Here is a 16,256-nt window from a genome sequence, read left to right on the forward strand (position 1 = left end):
CAAGTGTCATGTGTTGGTTTGGTGGGTACATGGATGTGAAGAAGGACTGGAGATGCACTAGCACAAAGGACACTTACACAATCAACAGACTCTTTGGTGTTAAGGTGAAGATAAAGGAAGTAAACAATCAATTAATTTATGTAAAACAAATAAAAACCAAATTTAAGATGTTTACTGTATAAAGACACCTATTTGCACATCAACAGTAGTAACAGTAGTAAGAACTTGATAGTGTAAATAATTTAAAGGAATAGTTCAACATTTTTGGGAACCCCCTTCTTTGTTTTTATGTAGAAAATCACGTGAAGATTGACACTTTTCTGTCTTTACTGTAAATGATGAACCTTAAGCCAACCATTCTTTAGCACTTCGGCTGTATAACAAGACCTCCAGCCTAAATACCCATATAAGTCATTGTCCATACACTCTTGTACAACCTGCAGAAGCATTTGTTGAAATGGTATTTTTGAAGCTGCACCACTGCACACAAAGACGCTTATCTCTCTTGTCCTCTTAAACAGTCAAAACCACTGGATTACAACTGCGCAAACAGTCATTTGGTTGGGCTTAGTCAATAAATAAATGTGGTTAGGTTTAGAAGAATGTTGGGGTTAGACTTGAAATCACTGCCTCCTTAATATTATGCAACACTTCTGGCACGTCATACGTCACATGACATCGCGTACGTAAAGTTGTTGTGGTCACAGGAGCAACAACAGAAAGTTGTTTCACAGTGGACTATGTCTTTAGGACTCTCCTTTAGGACTGTCCTCTGCTTTGTATACAGAACCACCGGCCCTGACCCCCTCCTCACAAGAGGTAACCAGTCTAAAATCAACACTAGATGTTAACTTTTTTCAATTGTCTGCTGCTGTTGCAAACAACCTACAGAGCCAAGAGACTGTAATCAGTGAAAAACACCTAAAGCCCGGCTCTGTCCAAAGGTGCACATAACATCCCTGTAATATCACCAAATATCACTTTTATACTTTGGTTACACATTAAACAAAAGAGATATGATGTTGTTATGTTTTGCTTTAGAGGTTCAGGTAGATTTTCTTTCTATTTTATTCATCAAAGGCCACGGACGGACTACTGTCACGTCATGGATTTCGGAACGACCTCTCTTTTTTGTTGCATATATTAACAACATTTGAAAGAATATTATGAGGCATTAAATATTCGGTCCAAGACTGCTTTGCATATGAGTCACATGCAGCTCAATATCCTAATGAAAATATTCCAGTACAAGATAAGTGCATAATTTCAGACTTGTAAGTTAAAGAACAAAACTTTTATCAGCAAAATGTTAAGTATTAAAAGGGGAAGTGTCAGTACTGCAAAAGTGCAGAACAATGTTCCTGCCAGTATATCTGGGTTCTTGCATTATTACAGTAGTTGCATTTTAAGTTGTAGCTGGTGGAGTTCATTGGGCTACTTTAATGTCTGATAACATCTCATTAATAATATCTAATTTCATCAGGTGATCATATATTTTGTAAATCATTACAAGTCAAAGAAAGTTTCTAGCACTTTAGCATTTTATCCTCATACTACATTCACAGGTTCAACATTAAACTTCTATTGCGTAAATATATTTATTTGCGAATGAACACTGATCATTTATGACGATGACCAGTTTGTAAAATAGGCCCAAATGACTTTCACAGTTCTAAGATTCTTTACACGTGAGGTGTTGTCCTTTGAATCTGGTTCAACACAAAGGGGTAAGTTGCTGCCCCCAAAATAATGTGGGGGAATTATGAGAATTTTGCAGAAATTACATTGGAAATGGCTTCATGTTCTTTTACACGGATCACGTCTCCAAACTAAAATAAGAAATCATCTGCAACTGTTTTTCCTATAAAGCTTCCAGTCCCAAACACTAATTTCCAGGAACATTCTCTGCACATTCTCTGCTTCTCCAGCACATTGTGATATGGGTTTTTCACAGCAGTATCAAACCCAGGAAACATTAATCACTCCGAGACGTTTAGGACTACAGCACCCCCCCCCCCCCAAAAAAAAAGTTTCTGATTCCCAGAAAGTACAACCCCCTGAAGAGGGAGTAAATTATCCCTCCTGGCACTCAGTTTAGATCCTGTGTCCTCCGGTAAAATCTCAGATAGGGGTATTCGGTGTCACAATACAGCAATTAGTAACACAACAGGGTGACTTTTAACCCCAGTTATCAGTCTCCTTTCTGCAGTTGGACCACATACAGACGTCCATTCACCTGAGATGTGCTCTATGTCCTGTGGAATAAGGCACATGCAACTAAAGAAATCCCACAAACACATGGGAAGAACATAACAACTCCTTGCAGCGCCTACAATTTCCTGTCAGCCCTGATTAGTCTCAAACCATTTCTAATCCAATGTAGAATGAAAAATAAGCTCACTCAGACAGTGGCTCCTCCCAGTGGTAGTATCAAAAAGTACACGGTGGCAGGGAGTATGTTTACCTCTTCTAGAGATTTCATGCATTCGCAGTACTTAATAAACCAAATATGAATATGGAAATATGAACATATCACAATGCACACACACACAAACACATGCACACACACACAAACCTGTTTAAAGTATTGGTTCCATCTGTATCACATAGCAGGCCTGCAGTGTTGGATAGATTCTGCCCTCTACTGTTTATCACTTACCTTCCTACCTAAATCCTGCCTAGTGTCAAAAGTGGTCTGAGTTTTAAAAAACATGGTACTAGTTTGTTGTTTGAAGACAATTATAAAATGACAGGTTGCACCTGATTAAATATTAGGGTACTTTTATTGTGCACATTGGTCCATTGTTAATTTCTCAAAGAAAAAAACTGTCTTTTAAACACCCCGTGGAGCCACTCTCACATACAAGCTGACTTTTTACACACTCACTGGCCATTTCATTAGGTACATCTGTACAATCAGCTGGCCCCAAATACAGCCGCTCTGTAATGAGTTCTACTTTTGTGAGGTTTGGATTGTTTCAGTTTTTAAGTTAAAGCTGTCAGAAAGATTTAAGTGTGGTTTCTAATGTTTTGGCCACCCTGTTTTTAAATGAATGAGGGGACCAAAAAAAGTCAAACTACCGCCTAACACAATGCCCTCGACTACTGCTTTACCACCCACTATGAGCTCAATAATAAAAGCATAGCACAATGGTCACCTTTCTTGTACTTCCAGCATAAAAACAGAGAATTTATAACCTTGTAAAAGTAGAATTTATGGCAGGGCTGCTGTGTTAGATTGCAGTTAGAGTGTTCAGGTTTACAGTTACTAAATTCCATATTGTGGTGACCTCTGGTGTCGGCTGTTCAGCAGTGTTCTGGTTGTTGCTGTATAATCATGTGGCTTTCGTTGCAGGCTTTTTTTTTCTCTTCATATTTATTTACTTGTAGACATCCTAATGATTTTACTGTCATATCTGTCATGATCTTTTCATCCTTTGCTATTATAATATAACTATAACCTATAACTATGTTTCAGCTGGTGTGTCTCCCACTTTGTCATGCCCCTACAGACCAAGTTCTGACAATGTACATACAATTTTCTTCACCTTAAACCCAGAAATAAAAAAAAAAACTTAACGATATATGGCACAGTACAAGATACTTTATGACAGGGATGACTTTCTGCACTTTTAGTATTTGCAGTAGTGTGGTATTGGTTTTTGTTTATAACTGGCAATTTCAACAATCACATATTTTATAGCTTTATGACATTTATGACACTCTCCACATGACACTCACTGGCGTATACCCTGTCGACTGGCATTTCTTGGACCTTTGTTATGTTGTTGCACCTAACAGCTATTAAACATTTGTTATGAATTTGTTATTCCAGCACAGTTTAACCAAACTTAGCTGAGAAGTGGTTTCTGAACATGCCCATGGTTGTACAATAAGTATAATGTTGCAGCAAATGAATATTGGAAAAAGGACCATGAGCCAAACATACAGCCACCCAAAATCTTTGGGAGTGGTTTTATTTCTTGCATGTTTTATGTATGAAAAACAGTTGAATGTGATCAGTGACATTTGTGCAATAAAATCTGTTATCACAGTAAAGTAATCAGAGTTTTTTTTTTATAAAAATGTGCTATTTTTATTTATTTATTTATTTTTAAGTACAGATGTTACATTAATAAACAGTGGGTTAATCACAACCCAGTACAATTAGAGCCACTTTGGAAATGTCCCAACTGTGGGAAGAATAAAGGTTTATATTGTCTTATCTAATAGAAGCACCAGCATTTCAGGTTTGAAACATAACAATAGGTTTTCCATTTAGTTCAAATAAAAGCTGTTGGTTCTTCCTCTGCAATGCACTTGAAAAAGTGAGTTTGCGAGAGAAAGCTTCTCGATCAAGAATTGCTGATGCAAAAGCTTTAACTACATTCAGCAAGGAACTGAAGAGAAACAGTAGCTTATCGTGGTTATTCAAGGCTTACAAGGATTTTTCCATTCTTATAATATAAACCCTGGCCAGCATTATGACCCAAAAGGGGGCCTCTGCCTTAGTGTGTGTAAGGGTGTGGCTAAACCCCAGTTTCTTGTATAGGGTCACAGCAGCCATTTGGGCAGAACTGGTTTCAAGTACCAACTTGGAGAAGCCTTGCTCTTTACAAAAGTCAACCACTGTCTGGCCCAACCTGAACCCCAAGCCCATCCGTCTGCACAATGGTGAGATAATCATCCTGAACAGCTCCGCTTGCCTTTCTTTGCCACTTTGTTTGGCCATTACGGCCACCATACCCACAATCTGTGCCCTTGCATCAACCTCAGCCTCAGCTACCCAGAAACAGTGACCTGGTCTGCTGAGATAGTACCTAGGAATGTCCTGCATGTCTGTCTGGAGTTTCTTCCTGACGAAGCCAGCATATAGCTCATGACAGCAGTAGTACACAAGGCCCACCCAGATTCCTGGAAACAGCACAGCACATAGCACGGAGCCCAGGAGATAGCCAGAAACACACATAGCCAGGGTCACGGCCAAGTAGAGAGGGCTGGTCATGGCGCTGTAAAAACACGGACGGATGTGCTCTTGAATGCCATTTCGAAACAGGTTGAAGACAGCGTCCCTGTCAGAGGGACGGTACTGGCGGATCACCAGCTGCATCACCAGACAGAACTAAAAGGAAAAAATAAATAAGTTAAGAATCATATGTGAGATTCCACCTAAACTAAATATGATTATTTGTTAAATGATTCTAACAAAAACTAGTAGCCTATAATTTAGAGAGCTTAATGCAGCATCTTCAGCAAAATAGTTTTCTTCTCCAGTGAAAATCCAAAGATATCCAATCTTTATATGACAAAGACGTCTTTACATTAGAGAAGCTAAAAGATGCAGATGTTTTACATTTGTGCTTTAAAAAAAGAATGAAGTAATTAATCAATGATGTAATATTTGTCTATTTTTACTTTATCTCTTTCATGTAAAATTAATTTTTTATGTCACTATAGATAGAGTATCTTTAGGTTTGGTACAGAACGTGATATTCACCTTGGGCTCCTTGGAAACTCAGAATGGTAATTTTTCACTACTTTCTGAAAGATTTCAGGCTAAACTATTTATCCATTGATTAAACAATAATAACAAGATGAATAATGAACAGAATCATGATGCAATTCTTTGCTATACATGTTTAGCTTCCTGTAATCAAAGATTGTCCAAATCCAAAACATAGTCAATCAGTGACTTTCTGTCACATATTGTATCACCTATTAAACCTTTGGTGTAACTTCATGTAACATAGAGTGTAATTATTATAAAACTGTACAAACAGCTACTTACAGCATTACAGCATCTCCTGTAAGTGTTATAAATAGTTTTACAAATAATATCTTGATTTATGGCCCACTTTCTATGAATTTCACCACATCATATTTAAGATTTTTAAAACAATTTTGAACCATCCTGAATGACGTTTCAAAGTCATTCTAAACAAAATAATCAGTGAAAACTTGTTGAGATGAAAAGACCTAAAATTAGATTGTTACTATTTTACACTAAATTTCCAATCTTACTATTCCAATTAATCATTGAACATGACTTGGAAAAGCAGCAGATCTGTATATACAAAATGCAATTTAGCAGTTTTTCAGCAAATATCACATAAAAAGTATGTTTTTGATAATGAGACATACGATTTTGTCATTCTAGCTTCAAAAAACTAACATGAATGCTTTTTTAAAAATATACAATATATTGCCAAAAGTATTCGCTCACCCATCCAAATAAATGAATTCAGGTGCACAAAGCAAGGTCCATAAAGACATGGATGAGTGAGTTTGGCGTGGAAGAACTTGACCTGACCCGATAGAACAACTTTGGTATGAATTAGAGCTGTGTATTATTTATTTCATAAACACACTTCTAAACCTCTTGGAAAACCTTCCCAGAAGAGTTGAAGCTGGGATGGGATGTCACTAGTTCATATGGGTCTAAATGCAGGTGAGCGAATACTTTTGGCAATATAGTGTATATTTAGGACTTGTAGATGCCCTGCAACCTTCATCATGATCAGCTCTGAAACGCAGTAGAACCGAACACAAGAACAGGCTCGGAACTACAAATTATATAACGTTATCAAAAATCTCTGCAACGTGCAAAATGAACACGCGACACAGGTTAAACATTGAATTATCTATCTGCTGACTACATTGAACTAGATTTAAACAAGCGGTACCAATTCAAGCCAACCTGTAAAGATCCTTGTTCTCGGACACGATGCCAAACAGCAGAGCAGCTGCGGCTCAGCTGAACTCTGAACAAGAGAAACGCAACAAACCTGGTGTTTCGGATCTAGCGGACGCTTTATTAACTGGTGAGCGCGAAACAGCGCACGTCGCTACGGAAGCCGTTGGAAACAGGAAATAAACATGTTGTTTCTAGGGCAAGTTAGATTACATTTCCCCTAGTCAAAGTATATCCATTTTGTTTACAGTTATAATCCTAATCATAGATATCTGAAAGATATCTGGGTTGAGCCTATCTCAGCTGTCATCCGGCGAAATGCTGATTACACCCAGATAGCCAGTACATTTCAGGGCCACAGAGAGACAGACAACCAATTACACTCATATTTATACCTACGGGCAATTTGTTACTGTTATTGTTAGTCAATTGTGAATAGGTATTACTCTATAAATGGCAATTTATTGCGTTAGTCAAACTATATTCTTCTTTCATTATTAGCAGTAAGGATGAAGCGCACCTCCTAGTGGTAATGGCGTAGAGTGATGTAGACAGGCTCTGAGTCAGCAGTGCGAAGGAAGGAGGTCGCCTTGCAGTTAGTTTCGGCTCAAAACAGCCTTTTTGACACTTGATTTTGGATTTAGATTAATTACAAGTTTATTTTGGACCTTTGAAATTTTACTGGTTAATCCTGTGGAACTTTCTTTTGCATGATACATTACTGCTGTGTAAGAGGGGGATTATTCATGTTCCCTTGTAAATAAGTAAAGCATCATCTAATCATGTAACTGAGTGGATCTGTAAGTTACTTAATATGTAATATAATATGGATGCACAGTAGATTGGTAATAAATAGAAATGCATATAAATGCATAACATACAGACAAACTAAGGAGGCTAGACCTGCAAGTAAAATTAGAACACATTTTTGCTGTTTTATTGTCTGTTGACAATATCAGTTTTGTAAGTCAGCAGGAGAAAATGTACAAATAGCCATTTAAGTCAAATATGATGTAAAACTGACACCAAAAGTCAAGCTCTGCATAAATTTTAAAAGTAAAAACTAAACAACAAGTGCAAATATGTCATTGCTAACTTCAAACATAAAACTACAGAATGAAAACATAAACAGACTCAAGCTTTTTATCAAAAAACAAAAAAATTAAATTGACAACAATTCCATGTGGTTAGAAAACAAAAGATGAACATTTCCAGACGAGGTGAATACTTGTATTATATGCCATTTTGGTAGCCTAAAACTCAAGACACCCAGCCCCTCGTACCATACTGCAAAAGAAAAAAAATACAATACAGAAAAGTTAAATTAAGTTTCTAAAAATAACACAAAACAGCTAAATGACATGTGAGTAGGCACGTTGTATTAAAATTTTTTGTTTGTATTCAACAATGTGTCTATGTGATGTTAAAAACAATCATGTTTGCTAATTTTTGCCCACACTGGTAAAGTTACAGCTGAGATTGTTGTCTGTCGTCTGACTTGTCTGAGATCCCTGATTTTCTTCTCCACATCTAATATACTGTCTCCAGATCTTCAGGTATCCAGACTTGATCTTTTGGATTTTGAACGCATACACAATTGGGTTTACAGCTGAGTTAGCATGAATAAGCACGATGCCAACATGGAAGGCCGTTTGTGGGACAGCATCAAGCCCAACAAAGTAAGCTGTGCAGTCCATTATGTGCAGAGGGATCCAAGACAGGGCAAACAGGGCCAAGACCAGAGCCAGAGACCCTGTTAGCTGTTTCTCTTTCTTTAGGTAGTGGTAGGACTGTATCTGGGCACCATTGCCTGGCTTTTCTCGAAGTTTTGCTCGAATGATACGGAAAATAAAGCCGTACAATACTATCATCACCAACAAAGGTGTCAGGGTACAGAGGAAAAAACTGAAGTAAACCAGGTACGACATGGGGATCACACTTGTAAACTTGCATACGATAGTAGAGTTGACTGAATTAGACAAAGTTTCATGGTTGTACCATCCAAGCATGGGAGCAAAACTCAGTGGTACTGCAACAATCCAACAAGCTGCGACTGCAAGACATGAATGTTTCAGTGTCACAGTTCTTTTGTACCTGTGGAGTGAAGCAGTAATTGTTGGTATATGAACAAATATTTGTTTCTCATTAAATGGCAATGTCAAAACTGTATAAACATTTTTTTAAATATTATTTTGTGTGAGCTACATAAATGGTGGATGTTATTAAAAAATGATAATGTAAAAATACCTTTTTTATTTCTCTGCGAAACTGTAACAGGACCAGCTAATTACTTTTGCTGTACATCAAGGTAACCTAAGTTTAACTTTAAAAGATGGATATGAGATTTTATTTGATACACGTAAATAACATAGCTCACTCAAAGGTCCCGTAGACAGACAATTGATCTTCCATGAATTTCTTAAAGAAGTTTTGGCAGATTGCAATTTACAAAAGTACAGAGATGAGCAATGAAAGTTCTAGAAATTGTTTCATGGATTGATAAGACGAAGATTAACCTCTGTCAAAACATTATCATGCAGCAAGACAAAGATCCAAAACATCATCTCTACACAATGAAAGAGTTTAGGAAAAAAAGTGTATCTATCTATTATATAACCTCAAGTTGTATATACTTCAGTTTACTTTAAAAAATAATACATTTTGTTTAATGTGCAAATAAGTAATTCGACAAATAAGTCGACATTCTAACTAAAACCCCAAAACAATAATTTTGGAGTTGACTATTTCCTTTTTATCTAAAACCCCTTACAGTGCGATGACTGAATGTATTTAGCAGACAACAAAAACTGAATCCCTGATGCTGTCAGTCCCACTTTACTTTTGCATCAGTACACGTTTGAATAATCATACCTGAGAGGGATATACACCCGAAGGAAACGATCCACTGCAATAGCCACCAGACACAAAACTGACACTAAGGTCAAAAGGATGACCACGCAGCTGATGAAGACACAGCTGTGGAATGAAGTCCTCACTCTTCCATCCACCACCACAGCCAGCGGTATGGCCACACAGCCAACCATGAAGTCAGCCACAGCCAGAGAGACAATAAGGCAGAAGGTCGGCTGATGAATGCTTTTACTGATCCATACTGCTAAAATGACCAGCACATTACCCAAACAGCATCCAACAGCAATAAGAACCTCCACCGACGTATAACTCAATTCTTCAAAATTCATTGTGCTGTGTGTCTGTTTAGACAATTACTGTTTCCTGAATATGATGTGCTCTTCTGAAAGGAAGGAAGTGACTTCTGAGGTGCTCAGCATTTAATTATATACTGTACCTACTGGTGTGAAACAAAAAAAAAAACTGCAGCCTGTTGCAAGGGTTTATTTTAAGGTAGTAAATAGAATCTAGAATCTAGAAACTTTCTGGTCAAAATAGAGGAAGTCATTATACCACTTCCTTGATGATATTGTTTGCCTTTAAAGATGCTGCATTACTAATCTGTTTCTGACTTTTTGGTGTGAAATTATATTTCCGTTAACTCTGGTTACTTCTTGCTGCTAATACATGTCAGTTGAGATGGATAAACTGAGCTCATTAGACTTCATCCATGTTAGATTATTATTTCATATCAATTCAAGTCAAATTCATTCATAGAGCAGATTTACAAACCACAGTTCTTTATAAGGAGAAATAAAACTGGAGGATGTGTTTAAAGACAAAGACTGATAAATTTGCTTCTTTTGCTTCTAGTTTGGATAGTACATGTAAATAAATGCCATTAAAATTCCCTTTGACTTCCCTATATTAAAATATTTCCCTACTTCTAGCTGAATGCCTGCAGATGACATCACATCACTTGGAGGAACCTTCATTTCTGATCATGTCATCTCGTTGCTTTTATTATGAAGTTTGTAAACGTTAACCTGCTTTCGTAAAATTCCTTCAGATGCAGCCCGTTTTCATTCCTGAGTCGCTACAAAGCACAGCTTTGTCAAGACCTTCTGCAGGTGCAGTTGTTTCCAGGCCGTCAAATAATGGAAGTCCTCGAGCGTCCACTGCCAACAATATGATAAGCCAAAGGACGTACAACGTGGCACAATTTTACGCCTTATCTCCTCCAGCACCTAGGTCCTCCAGGTGATGACATCTGGTTGAGTTTTCAACTACAAACAGAGAAATATTTTTGATACAGGGAACTCACAGGAAGGTTTAAAACCATTAATGTACATATACACCCTAAATTAAGCAAGTTGAAAATTGGTGAAGTCACCCTTTAAGAATGCTTTTTAAAAGGCTTCATAGCAACACTTTGTTGATGAGAAAGGCAAATGGGTTTGTAGGTGTCAAAGAGACCAGAACATGGACATCAGTGGGAAAACCAAGAAGACCTTTTGCAGTGTATTCACAAAGTTGTCAGACCCCCTTCACTTTTTAAAATGTTTTTATGTTGCAGCCTGATACTCCAGTTGTTTAAATAAATGTTTTTCCTCATGAATTTAAAGTCTGTACCAGAATTTTTGAAATGTTTGTAAATTTAATTTAAATAAAATAATTTAAATTTCAGACCCTTTGCAACAACACTTGAAATTTAGCTCAGGTGCCTCCCATTTCTCCTGATCATTGCTGAGATGTTTCTACACCTTGACTGGAGTCTATAGAAGGCCTCACAACTGACACTGTATACTGTCCCATCAGGAGTCACCAAAGTTAAAACCATGAGGTCAAAGGAACACGGTCTTACAGCTCTCATACATGTCCTGCACCACTCTAACATACTTCTCTGCCGCTCCAGACGTCGTCATACAATACCACAGCTCCTCTCTCTGCACCCTGTCATACGCTTTTTCTAAATCTACAAAGACACAATGCAACTCCCTATGACCTTCTCTGTACTTCTCCATCAGCATCCTCAAAGCAAATACTGCATCTGTTGTCCCTTTCTAGGCATCAAACCATATCGCTGCTCACAAATTTTCCCCTCTGCCCTTAGCCTAGCTTCCACAACTCTTTCCCACAACTTAACTTAATTTAATTCGATGGCTCATCAATTTTATTCCTCTGTAGTTGCCATAGCTCTGCACATCTCCCTTGTTCTTAATAATTGGCACCAGTTCACTTCTCCTCCAGTCCTCGGGCATCCTCTCACTCTCCAAGATCTTGTTAAACAAACTAGTCACAAACACTACTACCACCTCTCCTAGACACTTACATACCTCCACAGGTATGTCATCAGGACCAACTGCCTTTCCACTCTTCATCCTCTTCAACGTCCTCCTCACTTCACTCTTACTGATTTTTGCTACTTCCTGCTCCACACAAGTCATAACTGAATTTGACATAACTGAAAGTAATTTTTAATTCTAGAGAGATCTCTGTGTGCATGCGCTGGTGCCAAGTAATGGTATGAAAATTGCACTGTGTCTGCATTCAAGATAAAAAGGGGTGTAAGTAGGTTCTATGGCAAATGCTGTATAGGTCCAAAATGGGCATCAATATTGCACTGCACCACTAATCTGCATAAACCCAGCCTAAGCCACAGGTTTTTTCCCACACCAGCACAATCAAATTTGCCCGCTGCCACAAAATTTGCCATAGCAGATGCAGCCTAAGAATACAGCGTAGCCCTGAGAAATATTGCAGAACATCTGCATTTAAGTAAACGCTAATGCGCCTGCAAGAGAACATAGCCCTACATCCCCATCCAGCTTTACTGCTGCCAGATTTTGACTGATCATTTCAGGAGATAAACATACACAATTTATTTTATTAAATATTTCTCTCGGGTATGAATGTGAAAGGAATTCTCACTCTGTGTAAGTTTAAAACAATGTCTTTATTAGAGCACATTTTATTAAGTATATTTGCTGCTTTAACAGTCAGGTGACAATGTGGCTTGTGTAAGACAGCAGGAGATAGTGTACAGATATCTTTAAATCAAATAAAACTACAGTAAGACAACATAAACCAAAAAATGAAAGCTACAGTGCCTATAAAAAGATTTGGTGCAGTTGGCTTAATATTGAGGAGTTTAAATTCTGAGTTTAAGTTCTTTATATTTTTTGTCAAAAAACGTAAATAAAATTGACCATTAATTCATGTTGTAATAAAACCAAACGGTGAAGATTTTCAAACAGTGTGAATGCTTGTATCATATGCAACTTTGGTAGCATGAGACTTAAGACACCCAGCACCTCTTAACAATGACAATTGATTTGAGGCACATTTTTCCTGAGAGACTGAAAAAATATTTTTTTACAAATATTAGCTTTAAATTGAATTTCTAAAACAACACATGAAGCAGCTCAATTATGTGGAATCTGTTGAGTCAACAAAATGTATTAATGTTTGTATTCAATGATGTGTCTGTGTAGTCACAAATCAGAGATGTGATGTTTAAAACAAAAAAATCCTGCAAATCACAAATATTTTCCCACACTGGTAAAGTTGCTGCTGAGATTGATGTCTGTCGTCTGGCTTGTCTGTGGTCCCTGATTTGCTTCTTCACATCTAATATACTTTCTCCAGATTTTCAGGTATCCAGACTTGATCTTTTGGATTTTGAACGCATACACAATTGGGTTTACAGCTGAATTAGCATGAGAGAGCAGGATGCCAACATAAAAAGCTGTTGGTGGTACAACATCTGACCCAACAAAGTAAACGATGCAGTTCATGATGTGGAGAGGGAGCCAGGACACGGCAAACAGGACCAAGACCAGAGCCAGAGACCCTGCCAGCTGTTTCTCTTTCTTTAGGTAGTTGTGAGACAGTTTTTGGCCACAATTACCCGGCTTTTCTCGAAGGCTTCCTCGAATGGTACAAAACACAAAGCTGTACAATACTGTCATCGCCAACAGAGGTGTGAGGTTACAGAGGAAAAAATTAAAGTAAACCAGGTACGACATGGGGATCACTTTTATAAACTGACAGACAATAGTGGAGTTGACTGAAGTAGACAAAGTTTCATGGTTGTACCATCCAAGCATGGGAGCAAAACTCAGTGGTACAGCAACAATCCAACAAGCTGCAACTGCAAGACATGAATGTTTCCTTGTCAGGGCTTTTTTGTACCTGTAGAGAGAAACAGTTATTGTTGTTATATGAACAAATATTTGTTTCTTATCAAATAGCAATGTAAAAATTGTATAAACATTTTTTTTAAATATTATTTTGTGTGAGCTACATAAATGGCGGGTGTGATAAAAATGATAATGTAAAGATAAAATTTTTATTTCTCTTCAAATCTGTAACAGGACCAGCTACTTACTTTTGCTGTACATCAAAGTAATGTAAGTTTAACGTGGAAAGATGGATCTGACATGAAAGTTTAGAACTTAAGCTTTTATTTGATACACATAAATAACATAGCTCACTCAAAGGTGCTGTTGACAGACAATTGAACTTCCATGCTTTCTTAAAGAAGTTTTGCCAGATTGCAATTTATGAAAGTACAGAGATGAGCCATGAAAGTTCTAGAAAATGCTTTATGGATTGATAAGACGAAGATTAACATCTGTCAAAGCATAATCATCCAGCAAGACAAAGATCCAAAACATCATCTCTACTCAATGAAAGAGTTTAGGAAAAAAAGTGTATCTATCTATTAGACCAGCCAAGCGAATCATATAGCATCAAGTTGTATATACTTCAGTTTACTTTAAAAAATAATACATTTTCTTTCTATTTTCTATCTAATGTGCAAATAAGTAATTCGACAGTAAGTCGAAATATTTTAATTTTCATATCGTAGTGATCTTTTTGACTTAAACCCAGAAACAATACTTTTGGAGTTGACTATGTCTTTTTCATCTAAAACCCCTTATAGTGCGATGACTGAATGTATTTAGCAGATAACAAAAACTGAATCCCTCATGCTGTCAGTCCCACTTTACTTTTGCATGAGTACAAATATCTGAATAATCATACCTGAGAGGGACATACACCCGAAGGAAACGATCCACTGCAATAGCCACCAGACACAAAACCGACACTAAGGTCAACAGGATGACCACGCAGCTGATGAAGACACAGCTGTGGAATGAAGTCCTCACTCTTCCATCCACCACCACAGCCAGCGGTATGGCCACACAGCCAACCATGAAGTCAGCCACAGCCAGAGAGACAATAAGGCAGAAGGTCGGCTGATGAATGCTTTTACTGATCCATACTGCTAAAATGACCAGCACATTACCCAAACAGCATCCAACAGCAATAAGAACCTCCACCAACGTATAACTCAGTTCTTCAAAATTCATTGTGCTGTGTGTCTTTTTAGATATTTACTGTTGCCTGAATAAGATGTGCTCTTCTGAAACCTTTAAGGAAGTGCTCAGCCTTTAATTATACAGTGTACCTACTGGTCGGAAGCCAAAAACACTGCAGCTTGTTGCGGTGTTTTTTTTTTTAGGGTATTAAAACAGAAACTAAATCTTTCTGATCAAACTAGAGGGAGTGATTATACCACTTCCTTGATGATATTGTCCGGCTTTAAAGATGCTGCATCGCTAATCTTTTTCTGACTTTTTGGTGTGAAATTATATTTCCGTTAACTCTGGTTACCTTTTGCTGCTAATGCATGTCAGTTGAGATGGATGCACTGAGCTCATGCATTGAGTTTACCTTTTTAAGTTTGTTGTGCGGTTGTCAGGGGGAACAATGCAGTGCAAAGGGTTTGTGGCAAGAGAGGCAGTTCAGCTCAGCTACTGAAGGGTGCAGACGTGACACGGTGGCTGCAGCAGAGGAGCTGACTACAAGGTGGTTTGGACTGCAACAAGGTAGAAGAAAAAAGTTCAGTATGTAGCTGTGGAGGCACACGGTTTCTTACAGAGTTCTGTGGGTTCTGCGAGTTCAGGGAGTTCTGCCATACTTTGAGAAACTTGTTTGATGAAGCTGTTTGCGAATATACTAGTGAGATTACTGTACTTAAACTTGTTTGTACAATTGACCCGTCATCAGCTAAGTTGAGAAGCAAGTACAATAAATGTTCCATATTCGTCAAACAATGATCTCTGGAGTGAAGTTTTTGGTGGAGCATCAGATTCGAGTAAGACCACCTCTACAATCCATGTTGGATTATTAGTTAAGTCAAATGTATTCATAGTACACATTTACAAACCACAGTTTTTATAAGTAGAAATAAAACTAGAAGAAGTGTTTAAAGACAAAGACTGACTTTGAATTTGCTTCTAGTTTGGATATTACATGTAAGTAAATGCCAATAAACTTCCCTTTGACTTCCCTATGATAAAATATCTCCCTACTTAGCTGACAAATGCCTCCAGATGACATCACTTGTAGGAACCTTCATTTCTGATCATGTCATCGCGTTGCTTTTATTATGAAGTTTGGAATCAACCTGCTTTCCTAAAATTCAGTTGGGTCAGTTGGTAAGGCAGTCGTCCACAAACCACAGGTTCAGTGCTTCAATCCCCTGTCCTGGCTACATGCCAGCTATAAGTGTCTCTGGGCAAGACACTGAACCCCCAACAGCCCTTTCCCATCCCCAGCTGTGCAGAGCAGATTGAAGCCCGGTAGAGTCAGGAAGGAGCTAAACTTGCACTGCAGGTTCCCATGAGAATAGCGGCCTTTGTAA

At 37.8% G+C, this 16,256-nt stretch overlaps 3 protein-coding genes across 3 annotated transcripts; all 3 read right to left on the bottom strand.

Annotated features, from left to right (window-relative positions):
* Window positions 1-3,947: 3,947 nt before the first annotated feature.
* nat8l2 (N-acetyltransferase 8-like 2) lies at window positions 3,948-6,856 on the bottom strand. The gene is made up of 2 exons (XM_067506046.1): window positions 6,698-6,856; window positions 3,948-5,122 (listed from the first exon to the last, which is right to left on the bottom strand). The coding sequence occupies exon 2, from the start codon at window positions 5,108-5,110 to the stop codon at window positions 4,439-4,441; it is 672 nt and encodes a 223-aa protein (XP_067362147.1). The 5' UTR covers window positions 5,111-5,122; window positions 6,698-6,856; the 3' UTR covers window positions 3,948-4,438.
* Window positions 6,857-7,626: 770 nt separating this feature from the next.
* On the bottom strand, window positions 7,627-9,952 carry LOC137128177 (adenosine receptor A1-like). Its single transcript, XM_067505975.1, has 2 exons — window positions 9,563-9,952; window positions 7,627-8,785 (listed from the first exon to the last, which is right to left on the bottom strand). Exons 1-2 carry the CDS (start codon window positions 9,889-9,891, stop codon window positions 8,134-8,136), a joined length of 981 nt encoding a protein of 326 aa, XP_067362076.1. The 5' UTR covers window positions 9,892-9,952; the 3' UTR covers window positions 7,627-8,133.
* Window positions 9,953-12,537: 2,585 nt separating this feature from the next.
* On the bottom strand, window positions 12,538-14,939 carry LOC137128178 (adenosine receptor A1-like). Its single transcript, XM_067505976.1, has 2 exons — window positions 14,591-14,939; window positions 12,538-13,735 (listed from the first exon to the last, which is right to left on the bottom strand). Exons 1-2 carry the CDS (start codon window positions 14,917-14,919, stop codon window positions 13,081-13,083), a joined length of 984 nt encoding a protein of 327 aa, XP_067362077.1. The 5' UTR covers window positions 14,920-14,939; the 3' UTR covers window positions 12,538-13,080.
* Window positions 14,940-16,256: the final 1,317 nt, after the last annotated feature.

Source organism: Channa argus, chromosome 5, assembly GCF_033026475.1.
Source record: "Channa argus isolate prfri chromosome 5, Channa argus male v1.0, whole genome shotgun sequence".
NCBI classification, from domain to species: domain Eukaryota; kingdom Metazoa; phylum Chordata; class Actinopteri; order Anabantiformes; family Channidae; genus Channa; species Channa argus.